Below are 24,080 nucleotides of genomic sequence, written 5' to 3'. Positions count from 1 at the left end.
AAGTATTTTCCAGGCACACTTTTCACACGAACAACAAATATCGACAAAGCGAAATCAACGCATGTGAAAAAGCACCTACGTTACAATGTAGATACCGTGTGTTCTTTTTGTAGTATTTTATACTGAAGTTCTGTACCTTATATCATATTGTCTTCCACAGGTTTCGCTTTTAAGGAGATACAAGAACGTGTCAAAAATTGTGTCACATTTCATTCTTCATAAGCGAAACAAAAGTAGAAAGTAACAGAACTTTCAAGCAACGTACCGAGCGAACATCTAACTAATTAACGGATAATATCGGTTCTTACCTTCTCTGATATCTTTCGGAACGTTAGACGAGAGCGACGGCATGGAAGGAGTCTGATAAAGATTGGGCCGCGCGCCTGTTGGTGGCAACGATGCTACTTTGGACCTAACGAGCAATTTATGTTACCGTTTCCTTTTTCATTTTAACACACTTTCGATACTTTGATAATATTAGAGTAATACAATAATAAAATTAGTATACTACTTCTTCCTACATTTACAGAACACCAGTACAGCGACATTCTCTATGAATAATTGATTAACTCGATATAAAAAAAATAAAGATTGATAAATTACCTCTGTTTACGAATTTTCTGATTTCTCCCATCAAACGAGGTTGGTGTACCAGCGCCTGAGGTGTTCGACGAATAAGAAGGCGGTCGGTACGGTCGTGGACAACCTTGAACAACAGGTGGTGATGGTACTGGCGCATACTGCAACCGTGGGTTGGCTGGTACTGCGGGATGCATCAATCTCATATCTCCTATAATAATAAATAATCAATAAAGTAATGAAGAATACTCGATTATAATGTAACAGAAATGCATAAAATGAATGCATTATACCTTGTACAATATGGACACCCTGATACATTGGCAGTGGGTAGCGTGGTTGGGGTTGTGCGCTTCTGTCCCCGCTCCCACTTCCGAACAGCTCGTGTGCTGGAGTCGGCGACCTGCTAGTTCTCTGAGAGTTACCTGGCGTTGAAGCTCGTACACCAGCAACAACCTAAGATGTCAATTGAACAATCTTCATCATTAAATTTTTCTGATTTCGTTCGATGTAACTATCTCAAAAAACCCACAGGAACATTCTGCCTAAAAACGAGATTGGGAACCAGCGCGGGAGTCATATAAGTTCCAGGAGGTGCAGGTGATGTGCCATTGTGTCCGACTTGATGGCCAAATGTTCCATTGGATACCATCGTTGGTGGCGGATAGCTACCAGAGTTGACGTACATCAGTGGCATTCCAGGCATCTGTAAATTAATTGATTATAGGACTTATAGATTGATCTTAAGCTAACTGATAATATTTTAAAATTGTATATAATAATGGCTACCTGATTAGAAGTTGGAGTATTTGGTGGTGTTGGCACTCTGTACATAACAGGTGGTGGTTGAATCGTCGTTTGACCTGGCGGATAATACGTAGGTACCATATGAACTGATGGTTGATACGTGTAATCCCCTGGTGCTGGTGTTACAGCGGGCATTGAATTGTAAGGGACTGGATAACTACCCACGTAATTAGCTAAGATAGAAATAACATATTAAATAATTATCATATCGTAATTAAGAATCTTGAAGAAGTTCACTTACAATTTGATTGGCTCGGAGGAGTCATAGTTTGTGCATTGAAAGAATAATTTGTCGTAAATCTCTGTTGTTGGTGCAATGGCTGTCTATCACCTGGACCCTGACTGACTGAAAGTGCTGCACCAGGCGGAGGTACAAAGTACATCGTCTGTTGTGCCTGCAGAAAACGAAAACAAAAGCAAGGAATTAACATAAAGCTACATTAGAAAATATAATAAAGCCGTAAAATTAAATACCGGTACAGAATTAGGTGGTGGTTGCCAGTAATTCTGCGGCATCGTCTGCACATTTTGAACTGCTTGATTTGTAGATGGTTGCGGTTGTGGGTAAGAGTGCGGCGGCGTAGAATGGTTATCACCAGTCACGCGTTGATCGTAGATACTCATACCCATAAAATATCCGGACAATTCAGTTATCTCCGTTGTCTGCGACACTGGTCCTTGTTGCACAGGTACTGCATAATTCGCGTAAACCGAATTCTGATTAAATACATCACCCTGACCATTGTTTTGAACGTTCGCCTGATTTTGACTCGGATGAGGAGCCATCATCACAGTCTGTTGCCCCACAGAGGGTGGATAGACACCCTGATTATACGGTTCTGAGGTAGGTACGTAGGTCGTGTATGGTTGAGCTGCTTGATTGTGATTGCAAGTTTGCACTGTCGACGATGATTTGACTAGAGTTTGTTGCTGCTGCGTCTGTTGTTGTTGTTGTTGTTGTTGTTGTTGTTGTTGTTGTTGTTGTTGCGGTTGTTGCAATGATCCTGGATTCTGTTGAGGTGGCGGCGTGAACGGCAAACTCGGTGATGTCGCCGAGTTCGTCACATGAGTCACTGCTGTTGTGTTACCACCGTTGTGTTGCTTGTTTGTCTGCGATCTCTTTTTATTTTCGTTCTTTGTGTTATTTTGTGTTATTTTGGGTGGCTCGGATACTTCTATAGTCTTGCTGGGCGACATGTTATTCCTTTCGTTTTCGTGCGGCAATGCAGCAGTATAAAATTTTGGTGGGTTCTCTGGATCGAAGCGGTAAATCGAACCATCTGGATTGGTATACGGCTGATTCGTTTGCGGATTTATGATTATGCTACCTGGCGGTACACTGGATATACTGGTAACCGCCCACATTACCGTTTGATTATTCGATTCCGGAGAAGCGAGATCCTGACTAGATACTTGGGTATGACTGCAGGTCATGGTTGCCACAGGGGATGGCGAAGGAGACGGCGATATCGTGGCATCGCTGCGTTGGCTTTGCGATTTATAGCCGCTACTCGAAGGACTTAGTCGCGAACACATACTAGCACCTGAGTCTGCAACAGATTTAATCTCTAATTTATAGACATATTTCACTCCATAAAACTTATGCGTGTAGGGAAGGATTTACAAAAGGCTATATTCGTAAAGAACTGAGCACAAACCTTGCTTCATAAGGCGAGCCCCAGCACTATGAGTGGATGTAACACTGTCCCCTCTAGAAAGCATTCCCCTGGTGTAACCACCGAAACTAAAGGACTTGGAAACAGATGGCCTCAATACGGAACCCCGACAGGATTCTCTTCCATCGAAAGATTCCCCTTTCAAGAGCTTCGTTTGCCTATTACATACGCAACATAGCCTTCTTGTTACATTAGATAAGTACAACACACAATAAAAACTATTATTACAGTATTTACCTCATCGTATGATCCGAAGGATGTAACAAACGATATCTCGCAGAAGCGTCAGAACTTTCTGAAGAAGACCAATAAGGCCAGGAAGTAACTTCGCTACTTTCCCCACTGCTATCTTTAAATATTCTTCGTCTGGCACGTTCATACTCCTCCTCCCTTTCCTCGAAACTCTTATTCTGTCGGCAATAATCGCCAGATAATCTGTCAGGTGACTTAAAATTGAAATTGTCCTCGAACGAGCTAGAATCTCTCTTCAGAATACTTCTTCGCGGTTCTTCGGACAGAATCAGATCGTCTCTGATGTGTTCCTTAAAACGAGTATTTGGAATCCGCATGTTTTTCGTTCTGGTAACTATCACGCTGGAACCAGACTGATCTACGTTATGTTCCATGCCAAAGTAGGCTGCCACGCGATGCACTAGCATTCTGTTGTAAGAGGACATGTTTGGAAACTTGTGACAGACTTTCTGCTTGTCCTTCGCGAATTCTATCAGATCTTTCTCGATTTTTAATAGCACCGTGCGATCTTTCTGGTTACGATTTATAGTTTCCGCGATGAAATGCTCCAGATCTATTCCAGTACTGTCCGTATACAATTCCGTACTACTATCTATGAAGAAAAGAAAGATTGTTTCGCCTCAAAATCAAATAAATACTTGAAATAATAATAGCAGGACAGCTGCAATAAGGGATTAACTTTGCTTTTTTAATTTAAGTTTCTATATGGCGATTAGACTGCGGATTTTTGAAGATGCAAATATACAGAGTGCACCCAGTATACAAGAAATTATAATATCCAGTACATGTAACAAATCTTTTCTACATAGGCCTCATTTCTCTACTTGTGTTCGTATAAATTATCCATTTGCATAAACATCCGCACTCTAATAGTTACATTATATTAAAAATTGGAACACACGCACCTCGTGAGAGGCAAGGAGAAGCGCTGTCAAAGCTACCCTGAGAGGAATTCTGATGCCTCAGCTTGTGCCGCGAGCTAGGTCTGCTCACGGACAAGGTATTGCCGCACTGCGTCGAACACTGGTTGTTGCAAATATTCAACGTGTTTGGTCTACGTTGTTCCATCTTCTGCTGATTGTTTTGCGCGTTTTGAGCCAGGTTGGTACTCTTTGGCGAGTGTTGCAACGCCTGCCCAGCCTTCGACGGAGACACAGGCGTCTGAAGCAAGCCAGGTCGGTCATTTTGATTGTTCTTTACGCAATTATTGCATTTTTGAATCACGTGCGAGCCTGTCATCTTGGAACGTTGGTTTTCCGACTTATTGCCGTTCGTTGGAGAGGTATTATTCTTTGGTGAGTGAATTTGGGAGGGACTAGATTGACCTGCGATCAAGATAAACTCTGTCTGTCTTCGCTGTAGTAACGATAAAGTCCTGTTAAAAGCCCGTTCGTAAATGAACAAATATTACCATTTCGTGACGGAGCTCGACAGGTAGGTGAAGTGGCTGTATTACGCATTTGCTTGGGGGATTGATTTGGGCAAAGATTACTGTTGAACATTGACTCGTTGTTATTAAGCTTCACGTTAGTGGAATTTGGAGACAGGTTGCCCACGAACTTCTTTTCACCGTCCACCGACTGAGGGCTATGTGGAGACGACGAACCGTTGTGTGGCTCCCTTGGGGGAGACGTCGACTCTCTCATAGCATGGCTCCTGACCAGCAACTTAACTTTCGTATTCGTCTAAAAAGGATTTTACGCTCGTTTTAACACGTATGCTTCAAGAAATAGAAACTAAAAACTGGGATCCTTTCATAGTGGGATCTTCAAATATATCAGACACGTACCCTGGTACGAAAGTTCTTGTTCTCTGAGTCTGATTTGTCAGGAGGACAGGAGGGCGAGCTGCGGTGGAGAGAATTCTGTGTAGGAGAAGAGCCGACATTCGGATTGGCATTCCCGTCTATCATATCCGACTCCGAGCTGTTCTGATATGATGTATTGGAGCCACTTATGACGAAGCCTTGTCTAGAGGATGGCAGTGAGGGCATTCCTCCTCGCACCACCACCGTGGGACTCTCAGGTCGGCTGTGCGACCTGCTGCCTTTATGCACCACTATACTTGGTACTGAAACAACCAAAACGTAGTTCTGGCTACGTTCCTTCGACCTTGTTTATTAAAAAGACACCTAATCCCTGTAGATAGATCAAACGTTTCATTTAGCATCGGCTAAATCGTGTATCTTATCCAAAGTTGCTTCGTCCAGCGCCGTTTCGTAGACCTTTATGTATTATATTAAAGTACACTCGTTCACCGAGAGAAAACGGCAAGCAGACAAATTTCTTGGAAAGATTTGTCAGCCACGCGCGCTTGCTCTGTTGTCGAGTAAATCAGGATTTAGGAGGAAAAGCAATGAGGAGCAGAAAAATCGTGAGCCTGAATAACACTTACTCTCCAGGCGGGCCATGTGTTAAATGCGTCATGGGGTTACGGTGCAGGACTCTGCAACTGGTGGGTTCAAACAGGTGCAACTGGGTTAGTACGTGAATCTTTCGGGTGACGTGCAGCTCGTAGGGCTGATACAAGGAGCCAAGTCACTGCACGTCCACCTTCCAACATCGTACACTCTGTAAGCAGATACAACACAAAGGTAATGACTTATTAAAAAAAAATTGGGATCCTCGTTATAATCGAGGACAAAATGAGAAGAAATAATTAATAAGTATTTTTATGGATTTACGAGTGATTTTCAGTTTAGTATGTTAATCAAATCTTGCTCACAAGTTATCTATCACACTTTTGTGCATACAAGCGGTGTTACACGTGACAAAACTCAATCACTTTGAATTAAAAAAGATTTTTATTAGAACAATGCCTCCCAAAGATTAACGAACTAACTTTCGTAGATACACGAACTATCTCTTCTCTGGGAAACAGTGTAAAGCAAAATTAGCATGCGCAAGTACGGACTAACAATTAGAAACATCGTATTCTGGAGGTACTATGTGCTAAAAGCGTATGTTCGCTGGAGTACATACGATTACTATTAAACGCGCGTACGTTCACAAATATCGTTGCCCACTGGCAACAACTATGTTCTTTGATTTCGTTCAACCTGCACTTCGATTTATAAATCGTCTATCTCTGGATGGTAAAAGAAAAAAAAAAACGATGTCAGTAAAGGGATGAATCAGCGATCTTTCTTTTTTGGTAGTAAAACCATAACCAACCTCCAGAGGCCAATCTCCATGACGATTAATTGACAAAGAGTAGGAATCATCGCGACAAAGTGACTCGAAAACACGGCTACATCTTCGTTCGAGACATCCTCTCTTTTTCTCTTCTCTCTTGACCAAACTCAACATTATTCACAGTCTTGAATCCAAGATAAACCCCGCACGATTCACTATCAGCTTATCGATCATCGTCGTCGAAATCTATTCTTCGCCTTGTACACCGAAACCCTTTCACCTTTCACGATTCTTAATTTCTCTTTTTCAAAGCTTCGTGGTTACACTCGTAAAGCTCTAAAAAAATTAATAGGAAAGATAAGGATTAAACTTTAGATCCATCGAAGAACGGTGGAATTATTCGAATAAACTTGTGTTTCTTAAGGTGGCCGACGATCGACGTGATAAGAATTCAGATAGGTCAGTTCCCGAGATTCCCGATAAGAGCAACGAAACGATACGTAGAAACTTTTTCCAAAAATACCCAGACACGGAACATAAAATCGACCCGATATCACTGGCTTTTTTCTCGACTGGGCGCAGTGGTGGCTCACGGTGCCAAATGAATTTTTCCAAACCAAATTAAGTAGCAAAGGTTAATGCGGGTTAATGATCGACTGGACGTCCAAGATCAATCAGCTCGATCACTTGCGTAATCTGAATAGATCATCTGAACGATTCTTTCGAGCGTTTAACTTTCATCGTGCTCTTCTCTCAACCTGTACCCTCGACACGTTAAAACTACCACTATGCGAACTACGATTAAGAATATCCTACAATTGCGGGATTAATTCTCGACATAGAAATGCAAAACGATCAGGACACTCGTAAACAAATATCTCGAGATCGACCAACGAATAAGACCGCTCGATTTCCGTGCACAAGATCCATCGTAGATCGTGTCTCGCGACGACCTTCCACCCGCGATTCCCTCTCGTTTTTTTCGTACCGTAAACCGGACGCACACGTTGGCCGGGCTCCACGGCGTCTCGAAAATAGCAATACACTCTTTCTCTGTCGGCCTGTGATCCCTTCTTCGCCGCTATCTCGAGCACCAGTCGCGACAGACAACCACCGCGTCTCTTTCTTACGGTGATCCATGGTCCCCCGCGAATTGAGCCACCAGCACGGTCATCTTCCAGCAGGAAGAGGGTACAAACGTGGAAAAAGAAGCAAAGGGGGTCGCGATGGAAGGGCCTGAGAAACTGTCGCTATCCAGTTGAGTCGAAAGAATGAAAAGAGGGTTGACAAGAGGGAAAAGAAAGACAGACTACACACAAGAACACACGTAGAGGAGACCCGGACCAGCCACAATCTATCGTGTGCAACGGTACGTCGCCACGAAACCGCTTTGCGCGAGAGACTGAGAGAGAAACGCGGCGCGGTCCCTCGAATCGCGGACTCGACGAGGAGAGCGATATCGAGAGCGCGCGAGACGGACTCTGCCAGGGGGAGGGACAGAGTAAGAGAGGTAGAGAGAACGATTCAGCCATCCAGAGAACGCTAGAGCTCGAAAGGGGATGGAAAGGGTAGAAAAAAACGAATACAAGAGGAGAATTGAAAAATTCCCGACGAAGATGAGAAGGAAGGGGACATGAGAATGAAGAGCAAGGAGGAATGGTCTTGGGCAGAGCAGAGGAAGAGAGAACGAAGAGAGTCCGTGCGCCGGGCAAGTGCACGCGTGCGCGTATTTCGAGTGTACCGGGTGTCGAGTGAATCACTGTTTTACGGTGATTTTAATTATCCTACGCTGTACATTTTACGATGATATTACGATTTCTGAACCATTTCGCACAATAATTTGCCAACTAATAACGTTATCGAATTGACCAGTCATAGTTTATGAGTTATACAGACTTGAATTTTATAATTTTAAAATCTGTCGCCGAATAAAAATCAGTTCGTAAAATAATAGAAATCGAAATTCGTAAAATTCACTTGTACAGTTTCATTCGTCTCGCTACCAAATTTGGTGCCGATACGCAAGCAAATTTATTAGCGTTAATGATTCGTAACTTGTAACTTGTAAAATTCTATTAAGGGTACTATTCCAATTGCGCAAGAGAATCCCGGTACCCTAGGATCTTCCAGCCTATATCTTGAAAGTATTTCGTGTCACCTCGAAGCTTTAAAATAGTACAGGAACATGATCTTGGTAGTGAGAGAGTAACACGTACAGAGACAACAGCTTCGTGAGAGAATCTGGGAAATTAGATTTGGAAAATTAATTTCTATACTGCTTCTATTTGATCTAGAGATTTCTGAAATAGCAGGATCAGAGAAACGAAAACTTCCTATGAAAGTTGGACATTTCCTTGTTTACCTCAACCATTCACAGAAGGTTTCCACAAACTGTTTCCGGATGCATTTTATGCAACTTGCAAACATTTACCTTTTAAACTATAGAACGTTGATTTCGATAGAAATGATCGATGCGGTTGCTGTTAATCGTTCCTGGATATGCACCGATCACACGATGGTAGAAAGTACTAGAAAGTTACAAATTGCCTTTGCAATACACACGCGAGCTTACTGATAGAGCCCAGATAGCCAATTTCATTGCAAACCTCAACTGCTTCCCTCTTCCTGTATTTTTCCGTTCGTGCCTTTTAACTCTGATCCGCTGAAAAGCTGCTCGTTGAAAAAGGACTCTTTAAAGAGCTATCTGTACTCGCGGAATTTTCTTTCCTAAAATGATCTCGAGGATGCTTCTTCGATGCTGCCTATATATACTACTGGATAATTAAACTGGCAATTAAAAATAGAGAAAAATCGGAGAAACAATTTATACAGAAACGTCGATCGACTTTGGTTGTTCATCTAAAAGCCGTATTTCCATTTCCAGAAGTAAATTCATGCCTGATAATTGCAAGATATAGTAGGTGAGCTATAAAACTTTTACTACCCCATATTCGCAGGATCACGTTTCCGTGGAAACTATCATAATTTTCTAGACTATAATACGTGTCCCTGTATGGGTAGGTACGTGTGCACGACTTGCTGCGAATGGTGTCTATGACCCATATAACACGCCCAAGCGTAACTAGGTCATGCACCTCTGTATCCCCTGGAATAATACAGGGTGTCCTCCTTTGAAGAAAGAACTGGGTCTCCGGTATCGGTTAAACGAAAGTAAAGAAACAAAAAGGGAAAAGAAGGTACAATACCGTCCATAAGTATTTCAGTACCCCTTGGTACACTCTCAATGTATTGCAAATATGTAAGACGTACTTCGAATGAAATTCTCTGATTAATTAATTTTGGCCTCGTACGTTATCTCAGGCAACCTACAAGTATACCTGCAATTAGCAGACGTCGATCAAAACGGTATTTATTAATAGGAAGAATGAAGCAATAATTGAAGATGAATGAATGAATGATCCTGTAGAGTCACCTGAGTTAAGTGATTTTAAATTGGGATTTAAAATCGGGCCAATTGAGATCAACTATCCACTAGTTTCGAAAAATTTATATAAATTTCATGAAGCGTTCGTTATTCGTCGCAAATAGACATAGAACTTGACTGATACGTATATTTTTCCTCTCAGTTCCAATTTAGCAGATCATTGAGGCTCGATGTAAGAAGCAAAGAATCAAACGCTAGAAAAACGTTGTTCTATTTAAAAAAAATTGAAAATATGACAAGGATATGAACGTTTTAATCGAATTGTACCAGCTGTTCAAATACTTATGGATGGTAATGTACGTTCCTTAGTTTCGCAGGGTTACGTTGGAGCGAAGGTTAAAACATACTCTCGAGCTACTTTCAGGCTATTTGATGGCTTCCGGCACGCGACAGCCTAGGCTATTCCTCCCGATGACGCATCCTGAATCAGACCAAAGGACGTCGATGCCAGTTTATTCCGTGAGATGACGACAGAGGAGGGCTAAAAAGGCCAGAAGGTGCGTTTGGTTTACCGATCTCTTTCCCGTTGCATCCTCAAAAATGTATGCGTTGATCGATCTGAAAACGATACTTGGGAACGCCACAAAAGAGGAAGAGGATCAGTTTGCACAAATTAACCCTGCCACTATCGAAGGAACAAGCAGCGGTCGTTCGTTGAATATTTAACGGGGGTAAAAAATGTGAAACGAAAGTAGGTCGACTATTATCAGTGGAACAGAATTAATCGCGCCTCTATGCGCAAATTATTGGACCAGCACGAATGCTAATTAATCGATCATTCGAATTTCGGCTGTAATACGGTCGTTGGTTCCAATATGAACGAAACTCTAAAGCCAAACTAATCATCTCCATCTTTCATTAATTCCGTAATTTTATTACACAAGCACGTGGTTGATTCTCTAAGAGAAACGATTTAATAATAATAGTCGCTAACTTTGCATAACGGTATGTCGGTACAGAATTCTGTTTAAAAAATAGTATCATCGCTTTCTTGTATTTTTCAACTTATAAAACTGTTCAATGTGGTTTCCGGATAATTCGTACAAGACTATGGTTAATACGGTTACATCGGATGCGTCGCCTGACCGACTATCTCTCTAACCACCGAAGCATCCGAAAATCGAAATGTACATATACATGTAGTCGTGATTTATGAAACTCACGAGTACTGGCAACAACTTGAACGAAACACGTGTAATATATTCATAAAAAATTTCTACAAACGTTCGAATACTTTCGTGAGCTACTGTATGTACGCGCACGTGTGATCGTTCTTGCGTAATCGTTAGAATGTTAATCAGAAAAAGCGATTTCCATTCCAGAATGCAAAGTACCAGAAAGCTTGAAGCGTTCAAAATATGGCCTTGGATAAGAGAGAGTGTACGATCATTGTTAAAGGAAGAAAAATTTTCGCGCGCACGAGGAACCGCTCGTAAAACCCAATTCCAGGAAGTAACCTAATTCCTGCGGGAGGGATGACCCAGCCACGAGGAGGCAGCCGGAGTACGGTAGGATATTCTGCAGGAGGACGGGATATATGGGGGAGGTTAGAGGCCGCCAGGGGGGTACGTTCAGTTTAGCAATACGTGCCAGTCCGATGCACCCCTTGTTGCCATGGAAACGACCTACTCTCCCTGGACAGACGCATCGGCCACCCTCCGCGTGTTAAACATTCGAATAAGGATATCTCGCTGCTCTTTGAACCTCCCCTTTCCTGCTTCTGTCCTTTTTCGGCACAAAACTGCTCCTTCGTCTATAATCCATATCATTGCCCGTTTGGGACACCGGAACTTTAGTTAAATAGTTTGATGATTCGGCAGTTTTACTTTGCAAGATCAATGATCGTAATTACCTCGCAATCAGTTATGGCTACCGTTCTCCCAAAAAGATTATATCTTGCGAATTTTGCGCAACTCTTCATGTTATTGGTTTACGCAGCGATATTCTTTCAGATGAGTAGCCATTCTTCGGAGACTAATAGCGACACAGGAACTGAATTAACGCGTTCTATTTGTGCCGCAGGTAAGGAGAAATCCATCGCACCATTTTACAAAACGTCAAGCGGTATTTTGGAAGTTTCGGAAGAATCCAACAGCAATATGTAAGAGTTGCGTAGAGGCAACGTTGTTAGAAAACGTGTACAAAGTAAGTTAGCGTTTTGTCAACGCACAAAACACGTGTTAGAATAATGCATTGAGTGCACTATACGAACCAGAGGAACGAAAAGAATTTCTACGATTTGAGAAGAAATATAAATTGTCATAGCGCTGTTAATGCGGAAATTTATAAAATATACAATCTACATAGAAGAAGCAACGAAAAGGATATTCTTGAAATGTGTCGAAGATATTCATTGGGGCAATTTCTTGCGACTCTCTTCGCAATCACAATGCCAATTCAATAGAATTCAATAACGCAATTTCTTTAAAAAGATATTACGAATGAAACGTTGGTAAATCTTTCGTGAGAAATATTATCGGACATTTTCCCAATATCGTCTCGCTCTTCTTAAGTTTTCACACAGCTTTTACAGCAGCTTCTCATAACGGCTTTTGAAATAAAAATATGCATAGGATTCTCGTGAACGATCTCCTTCATCGTTCGAGAGAAAGGCACAAAACTTGGAAGAATCTTCGGTACTTCCGCATAAACAAGTTATTCTCTGAAAGTTCGAGGAAGTTTAGGGTAAATACACACGTGTCAGATTTTCCAGCATGCCGGAGATCGGCTATCCTACGCGTGCACCACTGCGACAGCCGATGATTCATATGGTGGAACTTCGTCAAAATTTGCCACCGTCGTTAGCAACAAGGATTTTTCATCGGATAGTAAATCACGAGTCAGCCCGGAACTTCGATTGAAGCGAGCGCTTCTTCTATAAATATCGGATCCCAGTCATCCCAGTGTCCACCGAGCTACGCTTCCGGTGTCATTTTGCATTTCTTGGAAGCTGTTAAAGTATCATCTAACTTGTTTCTGATAGAAAACCTTTTCAATCTTCAAGAGTAAAAATAAGGGATACAAATTTCCTCCGTCATGCAATTCGCCATTTTCTTCGTCTAATGAATACTTTGTCCGTTGCTCTTTAATCATCGCAAGACTCTGACAAATTTCTTTGACACGAAATTTTAACCAATACAGAGGAAGGCCGTAATATGTTTCTTTTCATGATACAGAGAAGACATGAGAATTAATGGCAAAGAGACGAGAATCTTCGAAACTTTTGATTACACGGCATACGCGTTTTACTCGCGAACCGTGAACGTTTTTGATCAATTCCTTAAGAAGAAAATCCTTCGCTTGTTTTGACTGGAATTAATTTCGTACACCATCTATGAAAATATTTCTAAAAGATTAACGAACCAAGAAAAATTATAAATAAAGAGAACATCTCTTAACGTCATACGGAAATATTTCCGCTTTAAAAATATAGTTACTTGTCATTATGAAACCACTATAACAAATGCTCTGAAATCTATATACGCTACTATATGTATCTTTCGTATCTCATACCAGAAGTGCAGAAAATCTTGAGGATAAAAAGCTCATTATTTTCTAAATTGTTCATTTCAAATCCTTTATCGTTTCGTTACACTGTAGAGGTAAGAGGTATAAAACGATTAAAACCAAACGAGCTAGGATTGATCGAATGTGGTACTGGGAACGATCACGATAAAACCGATCTCCAATTCGAGTTCCGGCCACGATGCCTCGAAACCAGATGCAAAATTATCGATCGTTGCTCTTCCGGAATAAAGAGAAGTCCACGGCTGTTTCTCACGTGATTTGTATCGAGGAAAAGCGAAAGCAGCTGGTGCTTGCGAACGCGGAATAAATTTGTATCGCTGATTTCCTGCCACTGAATACACTAACACGACCAACGTACTTACAATACTGAATCACTGTTTGCCAACTAAAAAGACAATGAAGAGTCACAGTTGGCGACGCTCGAACCTGTATTATTATTATTAGTTGTATATCCTACGGCATAAACCAACGCGTCCGATCATCTATTACGACATTAAAACAATCATTGACGTACGTGATATGTAATTTTGGCAATCTTACATATGCATACAGCGCTATGCATAAGTCTTAGGTCACGTATCAAACGGAAATGTTTTGCTTTTATGAATTAATATAAAAATACTTGATGTTACCTTAAATCTGTTCTTACTTTTCAGAACGTGTTTGGTTCAATTCGAGATAATATCCCACGCGATTGAATAAAAATACGTTCCACTATTTATTTCAGTAAAATCGTTTGCCTTTTCACAAAGTAACGTGAAATCGAACAGCAAAACCCAGAAATCAAGAACCACGATATAGACTTCCGGTACATCGCGAATTCCTAGAATCGTTGGAAGTTCTACGAAGATTCTCAGCGTTAAAGACTATGATATAAGAGTTTTCTATATCTAATTCGAGTCTCTATTGCAGGATATAAATGAAAGACTGCTAAATATCAGACTTAGTTTCGAAAATAAACTGTTTAAATAAAACACTGTTAGTGTTTCATTTTTGATGAAATAACTTCTTATTAATACTGGGACTACCACATCTTGTTTCACTCTAAACCACGTAGCTTTTGAAAAAATTAATAATGGACATTTTTATGTATTCACGCACGCTTATTTTCCCATCATATTGCTCCAAATATAATTGTGCATATCTGCATTAGCAATTGATTATTCCGATGTTAATATAGCTGAAATGCTCGTCGGTTTTCGATTGAATGCAGACAATTACATATCCTTAAATATACCTTCGTTTCTTTCGATAAAGAAATATTGGTACGCGTAAAGAACATGCCGAAAAGAAAGTGGATAAAGTGGAGCACGGAGCGAAAGGAAATTATGGGGAATCGGTTCACCGGATAAATTTTATTTAGGTCAACCCGTACAGTAGTCGACCCGGGTGCGGACGGTTGTTGAACTCCGTGACCTATATTCTAGCAAATAGGGCAGAGAATAAACGACGAAGATAGATCGAGCTCATCTGCCCCGTAAAAGTGTTTTCACACTTTTCCCTCGTCGAAGGAAAGCAAGACAGCTACGATTTTCCTCTAACTATCTCCCTCTCGCTTTTTCAACAATCGTGTCAGAGCGTGTTCTCCTGAAAGCTCGGCTGCTTGAACGCGGCATACTGAATTATTGATGCTGTTTGGAGCAACCTTGGGTAAAGATGTTGACGTCGGTAAATAGAAATAGAAAATCTTGCGAATTGTGGAGAATATTGTTTACTTACCGTAAAAATCAATGTCCTCTGGATTTCTTGAATATTATCGAGATACTGCAGGAAAACGACAAAGTACGCGGGAGATACGCATATTATATATTTGCTGAGTTTTACTGTGCAAAACAAATTCTTCCTTCGAAGAAAGATTTATTCGATACTCGAAAAAGAAACATTCGACATATTTTTATTTTACTATATTTATAGATTGGTTCCTAGAAGCTGCTGCCCGATACATCGAACAATAAGAAAAATATTAATCCTCTCTACAAATATATCTATTAACCATTGGAAAGAAAGCAAAACTAGGAGCGATTGAAATCTCGTTCCATTTAGCGTTACAATTGAAAGATTCCAGAGAATCGCGAAGAAGAAACCCAAACCAAAGATTGATCTCTCTAATAAAGATACAACGCAATCCAGTCTTTCTCTATAACGACGTTATAATGACTGAAACGAGCAGGATTAAGTATATTTTCGGCATCAATGAAAAAAGGGGAGAAGCAAGTGTTTTCAAGTTAATGGAGCAAAATACCGAAGACTAATCACATCGGGGGTCGGTCACTGAAAAGATAGACCCTCCTCGAGAAGAACACGGTAGACGAGCGGGCGCTCGTCGTCTCGAGGAAGAGACGATAGAGGATCCAGGCACTCGTGAAAGACTCGTGAAAGCACGAGTGGCTTCCGTGTCAGTCGACCGCTATTTATAATGAAAATATTTTCACAACGACGATCATGCCCAAGCACTGGCCACGTATGTATCGACAGATATATATCTCGGCGCGCATTTAGCACCTACGTCCATCGATCTCTTCACGTCTTTTTTCCCCTCTTCTCTGAGCTGACCAATGTCCACCGGATAAGCAATTACCATACGACGTTCGATTTTATTGCAAGCCATTTTCTACGCTAATACAAGCAGTATGAATTTCGAGGAATTACAATTCGGCGTATCCATCTCTAAGAGGAGATCAAATTTAATCTATCCTCCGAATTTAGATTTTATCGAGTTTAGCTTAATCAGTCTCGTTGGTATCTGTGATACAATTACGGAAAGAAGAGAGGAACGAGGAGATTGTAAACGAGATTGTCCGTTTAAGGCCTTTTTTTACTCCGCTAGCGTGATCTAAAAAAGAAGAACATAGGAAATTTGAGTCTATAAAATTCTACTAAACGCTATTTCGAAAGGTTCGACTGAATCAAAGCTTGGAAATACCATACATGAACGTGGTGCCTCTCTCCGTACTCATTGACGAAGAATAGCGAAGAATAGTAGACAGGACAAGTTAGGAAAGCAACACGTGCCTCTAGTTGTCATAGGACATAAATTTACGGATGGACGATTGGGAAGAATGCACTGAAATTGAAAGCAGCTATAGGGAAGCGGTTTCGACTCATGCCGGATCAATACTGTTCGTATCCAGTTCCTTCTCTGTCGACGGTTGCATTTCACGTTCTTTCAACGTTCACCTTTGACTGGTTTGTATCAAAATACTCGCAGAACTTTTAGCAAAGAAGTCACGATAAAAATTTGAGCTCCCCTTTGACGAAGAAAACAATTTACGAAAGTAAGTTTTCATGAAAATTGGTATTTAGACGATGAGACTTTTGATTTAAATTCATAATTTGTAGTTGAGAAAAGGATCCACTATATAGTCTATAAATCAAAAAGATTCACTGCAAGATTTCTTCTGTCAACACACAGACTAATTCGACGAAGAAGAATGTAAAAAACGAGGAAACGGAAGAGGTGCACGGAGCACCCTGTTGATTCCGTTCAGCGGAGCTTCACAACAGTGTGGCAAGCGTGAACTGTGTTTAACGAAGAGTCGCCAGCAAGTCGTATGTTCCCAACGAGAACTAGTCAATTTTGGCCGTGGTCCAGACCTACGTCAGGACAGTCTCTGACGCCAGCATCAATGAAAGAACGTGAAAGAGGAAGCGAGAGGGAGAGAAACTCGAGCGGTTGACAGGTTATATCTCTCTGTAGGCCTCTGGACCAAAAATAACGCGGGTGTTTTAACGCCGGAGCGATTTTCATCGAGAGAGACTCCTTGGCCATACGAACGAGATAGTCCTCATGCTATACGATCTAAGTACATCGTTCTTTTAGGATTGGATACATTTGTTCCACCACTCCAGGTTCACGCCTTATGTCGACAAATTTTCACACTTTCCTCGGCTTTCAAGTTTATGTCAATCTGTATATTATACCATCATCCTACGATAACACACTATTTGTTTCTTTCCCGTTTTTTAGTGATACGGTTTCTAGCTGATAAAAGATAGCGTAGAACGTACATGTATCCGTAAGAATAAATCGTTGCAAAAATGGTCGTTCCAATACAAAAATGAGTTTCATCAACCGGTTACTCGAACAACTACTAAGGGAGAATAATATTCTTACGGTACGTTTATATAGGAGATCGCGAAGGTTGTGCGTTCCAATGCTGCATTATTCAGGCGTTATAGAGCACTTAGATCGAATGAAGGTTCGCAGGTTCACGTGGAAGAAAGCAGATGTATCACGAGTGCACTCGACTCTGAGATAAAGCTGGCTTCACATCTGAAATTCTAAGATACCAAGGAAACAATTTAATTAGCAGAACTAATAATATAATCGAGATAAATTACATAGGAAATTAATTAGCAACTGAACAATACTAAGAAATAATTTTATTAATTCAAGTTGGCTCGAGAAAATTTCGAGTTTCAATTGTGAAAGAAGCTTCAGCTATAGTATCTAATCACTTGAGAAACCGACCGGTTGAAACGTTATGGACATGAATCGGTCAAGTTTCATTTATTCCTACGATATGCACAAAGACAACACCAATTGTCCTATGAAAAATTCAACAGGCACGTGCGGCACACGGTCGTTGTATCTCGCGATCTAAAGGCTGAATACCATATTCACGGGTGAGTAAGAGGCTTCTACAAATTCCCGGTCATTGCCCACGTATTTTCCAACGTTTATGGAATTTCCTTTCGCCATCATATATTTCTCACTAGAGAAACAAACAGAATATATAAAACTGATATATTCGAATCATTGGAATCAATAATTCAACGATTTTATATTGACCTTAATGATTTTACCATTTGCAAATTTTCCAGGAATTTCCTTCGATTTTACACGGAGTACAACTCCATCCACTAATACTCGATCGAAAGTTTAATCTTCCAACAAGTCATGCACGCAACCATAGAACATAAAACATGACGAATCCAGTGAACTGTAATTTATTATGCTACCATGACGTAAAAACATTCGAAATATACAATGCCATTCGCCTTCTGTTCATTTTCCAAAACTTTTTACTGCGTCCTCACCCTCTTTCTCTTCTTCATCGACCCTGACATAGCAGAGCACTGGCATTTTACGACAAAAATCTTATAAAATGTCAACCAATGCTCTTAGCCGATGTAATATCCATTTTAGGTACTGGTAGTATCAACTGAAAGAATAGACTATTGAAATTATGTATTCAAGAATTCTAAATTTGTCAAACGAAGAATAATTTTTCTACGGTAATTGAGAAATTAATTCAACTACCATGAAATCCATATTGGATATCTTCTAGGATATACAAGCAAATAATGGACATTCAAACGATTCCAAAAAGTCGGATGAAAAATTGGGACAGTAGACCATCCAGATTAAAGATTAAAATTGGAAATCACAGCTGTCTTTCTTAATTGAAAAATCAATTTAGCGTTTGTGTCCTCGTTAAAACGGTCATGTCACGCCGAGCAATCCCAACCAGTGAAAATGACTGCTTTTACCGAGGGAGAGATTAATGATGTAACGTGACCCTGTTCGCTTGTAGGATGACTCAGAATTCATACCCGGGGAACGATGTTCTTCGAAACAACGGCATAGTTCCGAGCTTCGTCCGGTTGCGGATACACGTGCGCACCTCACGTGATTTCATAAACTTACATAAAACTTGCATATTAACGACTTTGCACAACTTTCTTTCTAAAGTTGCATCTTTGTTGCGTCAATTCCAAAAAAGGAATAACAACTGTTATGACTTTTGTAAAATTGCTGCTCTTTGTACTGACAAGAGTTGTGAATGGATATTACATAATACAAAAGTTCATCGTGTGGAAACGTCATACAGTTCTTGGACATCGTGGGTGTAGAAGGATACCAAACTAACAGCTCATTAAGGGAATAGCTGTTAGATCTTTAGAGGAGCAATCTCGTTTCTTATAGAACTTTGACACGCTACCTTGCTCGAAGGCTACTGCAACCACTTTTTATCTACTCGACGAGTCTCTTATGTGTCCTGTCAGCTACTATCGAGCCATTATCAGCGAGCGCTGACTATTTCTATTTATGGTTCCTGTGGCAGAGCTATTTATAATTTTAAAAATAGATTTATCATTATATGCTATTTGGAAAAATTTCTCCTACTCTTGGTTTACCTAAAATGCTTTTCAATATCATATTATAAATAGAAAATGATAGATAGATAAATAGAATAAAAAGAAAATAATATTAATCCAATTTTTAGACATTTTTTTCTATGAAGCTCATTTCGATTTTGTCTCAACAAACCGGTCTAATACTCGTTTGGCAGACTTTCCTTTTTAAAAGTTATTCACATATAATAATCCAATAGCGTGAAATTGGAGGCAACATCGGAGGCCAAAGTATTTTTCTTTTTGCATTTTGTATGTTTTTACTACAGCATTTTAACTTCGATCAAAAAGGAGATACGATTTATTCCAGCTGCGTGTGAATCACCTTGTATATTGATAAAGTTTGGCTGTCAAACTCTGGGATATATAGAAAAAACCAATCGAGACAAAAGAGAGGCATTGATGGAGAAGACGGAGAGAGATCATCGATAATTTGACAAGATTCTAAGAGCTTGCGTCGATATTACGAATCATCGAGATAGGCCGAGTCCGACTGGTGAACTTGACCTTCACCTCGAGCGCGGCTACCTTCGATCGAACTTCCATGCTTGGTAGGCCGGGAATTCCCCGAAAGAAGGTTAATAGAACCTTCTTCAGTGGCACGTGTGTGATGCCACAATAAGATGGAGTGCGAGACCGAGGTTGCCGTGAGTAGCGTGACTGTGGTCGTCCGGTGGATTCGTTGAGGAGGAGCGATTCGCGTGCAGCCCGCCCGAAAATCGGCCCTCCTCTCCATCGATCCTCCCTTCGTCCCTGCTCGTAATTCGTCTTAACTCCAGGCACCGATCGATCCTGCTACAATTCGGCCCAATGGTGAAAGCATTCGGCGAATCCCGCGTGAGTCATCTCGTTTGTTCGTTTTCGCGATGACCTTGCTGGATAAACACCCATGCAATGCAACGCGGGGACTACTTATTGTTAGCCAGCTGGCAATAAGTGATTTTCATCGAAGTTTAATCCTCCATACCGATTATAACACGCGAACGTAAACTACTAGGTGACCAATGAAATAGGACGACTCATGCTCGTTTACGGTATACGGGTATACGATACTATACATTATCGTGTATAATTCTTGTACATCGTGTAACAAACAACAACTTTGTAATCCGACAGCTGCCTATCTGAGATTGCTGTTATTAGATTTCTGGTATACACCTCTTAGTGTTCTAGGATATTCTAGGATTTTCATAGTCGTTTGTGTTTGTAAATATCCTAAACTTTGTGTATTACGATACAAGGTTTCTTTTGTTTCTGTCCTATTGCTATTTGTTTTTTCTCCTTGATCGTCTTGTTCCTATTGCCAGTGTGTTTCTTTTTCTTGAAGTGTTCTTTCATTACTGAAATTTTTTCTATCTAATGCTCTCTTGTGCACATCTTTTTTATTATTGAAATTTCTTTTCTTTGTATTCTTAAGCCGCTTCTTGTTGTTGGAATTTCTCAAATTTTTGAAACGATCGTTGTGTTGTTTCTTCCACAGGAATTCCTTTCAATGCACTTGCGACTTTTATTACAAGTATTTCTTTTCTTTGCACTCTTGTATATTTTTGTATACCCCTACTATATCTTTTGTGGCTTGCACATACGGTTTTTCCTTTTTGCTGGAATATTTTTGCTTTCAAAGTTGAAATCCTCTCTGATAAGATTGCGTAGAGAATTTCCTAAAGCTCAACCTCATAATGGAAAACTATACTCTAGCAATATATCGTCTAAGAGAAATCCAGAGGCATAACAGAATGGTGATAGTCCATGAAGCGATTGAAACCGAAACGTTCGCAATAGTATCGATAATTGCTAGGAATGATTTAAAAGAAAGTAACCACCACTGACTGATCACCGGTGATCGGATGAAAGTTATTCACAGAAATTAATCGTCCAAGAGGCAATTTATACTACGTTTTAATAATATTAAAGAAATCAAAGAAAATTTAGACAGATTCAAAGAATACTGTGAACGTAATAATAATTAAAACATTTAACAAAATAAATTTCAAGCACGTAGAAGTCTATGGGATTTAGAGTAGTATCAACGTACACCTTACTGCCTGACCAATTTTGGGCGTCACTACTTGAACGAGATCAATGCGTGACTAAGTATCACGCTGCATCAGGTTGACCTATGTCGTTACAAAATTTTTATTGCCCAGGATGACAAGAAAGGTCGCTATTTTGGATTTAACAAAGAGATCTGACTCATTCGCAATATACATTACGTAGGTATTCAATACCATAAAGAACATTTAACGAATTGAAACTATCAGCTGGTCGATAAGTTACAAGAAAAGAAAAAGAATTATTCTCGCCGAGGTGCTACTCAACGATAATTACTTGTCGCATCGCCCCATCGATTTCGAATCCAATAAAGAGAACTCTACAATGAGATATCACTTTTTCTCCGTGTTGAGTAGCCGCCTATAGGCAAATAAATTGACTAATTAGTAGTCACTCGACCTAAAACAACGCTATATCTGTGGTTGTTTAACGCATTATCATGAGACATTACACAGTTTGGCATGATGGAAAACGGAAAACCGTATAAATATCCCGAGGCTGCACGCAAGACGACGGAAAAAAGCCTTGTTTCTCTGGACGTGCTATGTGTTACAGGCTTTTCAAAAATAAACCTGCACCACGTGCAGCCTTGATCCTGTGCACGCAACAGTGCATACACATGTGACACGTAAGCGTAACATCGCCATACGCACATGCACTACTATCTACAGGATCGCGTAGCATCGATGCATAATATTATCGGTCGATTTATGGGCAACCTTAATTAATTTATCATCCGATTTCTGATTTTCCAATTTATGGTCTTGTATCGTGCAATTCGTCCATCATAATCCATCTTCGGCTCTGTAAGTGTATGTATACTATTATACGTGCATTGCAATGTTACTCATAGTGATATTATTTTGACATATATTAAAAACCTTTTTCTTTTCAGAATTGCTATAACGAGTATAATCTTAACATCATAAATTTTAACCGAGTTAACAATGAATTATAACTATGATATATATATATAATAGTAATAGTATTATCAATCAACGGTAACGAACTTTGAAGAAGAAAGTTAAATGAGGGGTTTTTCTGCATACTGATAACAAACAACACAGAATCCATAATTCCCGTGTGTCTATGACTCCACGATAGACATTGGAGGTAGGCTACCAGGGAACATGGAACTAAAGAGAAAGAGAGTAGCAGGGAGAGAGATAGAGAGGGAGAGGGAGAGAGCGAGAGAGAGAGTGAGAGAGGAGGCGGGGGTGAAGTGAAGTCATAAAAGTAGGGCAGTAGTGCGGTAGAGCAATCAATAGAGGCCGGATCATGGTGGGGGATAGGGGGCATTAAGCCACCGTGGAATTTTGGCATTCCAGAGAAGGGAATATTTTGACTTTTAAATAGAAAAAAAAACAATTTTCAACAACGTTATTTTATTCTGGTCAAATTTAGATTCCCTTAACATTTACTATCTTCCAGTTATCAAAAAACATCTATATACCTTCAGTATAAGAAAAAATCTCATAGATATTATTTTGAATGTATGCATTTTTTTTTAAAAAAGAAGTGTAGTGATAAGAAATATTGTTTAAGAAAACGAATAAAATGCTTGACATCTAAGAGAAGTATCGAATGCCAAACCACGTGTTATCTTCCCGCGAAAATGATCGAGTACCACGAATACATGATTAGGCGTATGTTTTAATATAGCAGTGCCTCATTTATCGGTCTTAAATTGAAACATTCGTGAAATTGTATTAAATATCATAGTTAATAGCAATAGTTTGAACGAAAGTGTTAATAAATCTTTATAATATATATTGCTTTGTTAAATTTATTTTTATATCGAGTCTTATCTCTTTCCTATGATTAGAAGATCGATGAGAAAATATCAAAGAACCTATCTGTCACTAAGTTAATAAACAAATGACTGACGATACATTGCATTCTCAATTTCGATTGTTCTTTTTTTTTCTATTGTTTGCAAAAGATACATTATAAGTTAATATTATAAATACTATACGTGTGATAATGCATTGAATACCTGTCGATGATACGTGCCATTCGTAAAGACGATTCATAATATTATGTGTGATGTGTAAAGAGGTTATGATGCGCGAAAGAATATCAAAATGAGGGATACATACGAGGTACTTCGATAACGAAGCACGACATGAAATTGTCAAACAATTTAATACATAACCGCAATATTTTTATTCTGAAATGTATACAAATTGATGGCATAATTCAGCGGAGACACCTAGTGGATTTTATAAAATGTTTCTCACCGATTAAGGTGTACGAAAATGATCGTGAAAAAAATTCTCTACCTAGGACGCGTCATATATTATCAATTGGCATACGATGAATGATGCCGAGCATTGATTAACGAATAAAGTGCTTACCTGGTTCTAAATATACGCACGACACAACTCCACCATTTCACCGATTTTTCACCGCACTCGATCGCGTATTGTTGTCCTTTGCTTTTTTTAAACGTGCACAGTTAGTTAGTTG

The 24,080-nt window shown here is 39.9% G+C and overlaps 1 protein-coding gene across 14 annotated transcripts in view; it reads right to left on the bottom strand.

Moving 5' to 3' along the window:
* Positions 1-24,080, bottom strand: part of LOC122574738 (R3H domain-containing protein 1-like) — a 29,594-nt gene extending 5,514 nt beyond the window's left edge. Inside the window, exons 1-17 of one of the 14 annotated variants that reach the window (XM_043742688.1) lie at positions 8,880-9,196; positions 6,488-6,784; positions 6,296-6,401; positions 5,709-5,884; positions 5,104-5,384; positions 4,726-4,999; positions 4,220-4,639; positions 3,300-3,906; positions 3,045-3,241; positions 1,861-2,954; positions 1,628-1,781; positions 1,369-1,559; positions 1,112-1,285; positions 873-1,035; positions 604-790; positions 309-412; positions 137-166 (exon numbers count right to left, since the gene is read on the bottom strand). In XM_043742688.1, the coding sequence (XP_043598623.1) occupies positions 138-166; positions 309-412; positions 604-790; positions 873-1,035; positions 1,112-1,285; positions 1,369-1,559; positions 1,628-1,781; positions 1,861-2,954; positions 3,045-3,241; positions 3,300-3,906; positions 4,220-4,639; positions 4,726-4,999; positions 5,104-5,384; positions 5,709-5,724 (3,891 nt within the window). In that variant the 5' untranslated portion in view covers positions 5,725-5,884; positions 6,296-6,401; positions 6,488-6,784; positions 8,880-9,196 and the 3' untranslated portion in view covers position 137. Of the gene's footprint in view, positions 1-136; positions 167-308; positions 413-603; positions 791-872; positions 1,036-1,111; positions 1,286-1,368; positions 1,560-1,627; positions 1,782-1,860; positions 2,955-3,044; positions 3,242-3,299; positions 3,907-4,219; positions 4,640-4,725; positions 5,000-5,103; positions 5,385-5,708; positions 5,885-6,295; positions 6,402-6,487; positions 6,785-7,436; positions 8,408-8,879; positions 10,206-13,674; positions 13,801-15,140; positions 15,290-23,968 lie in introns of those variants that run through there. The other 13 variants (XM_043742682.1, XM_043742681.1, XM_043742683.1 and 10 more) reach the window with 13 other exon arrangements.

This window comes from Bombus pyrosoma, linkage group LG14, assembly GCF_014825855.1.
Source record: "Bombus pyrosoma isolate SC7728 linkage group LG14, ASM1482585v1, whole genome shotgun sequence".
NCBI classification, from domain to species: Eukaryota; Metazoa; Arthropoda; class Insecta; order Hymenoptera; family Apidae; genus Bombus; species Bombus pyrosoma.
This window is presented reverse-complemented; position numbering and strand designations above follow the sequence as displayed.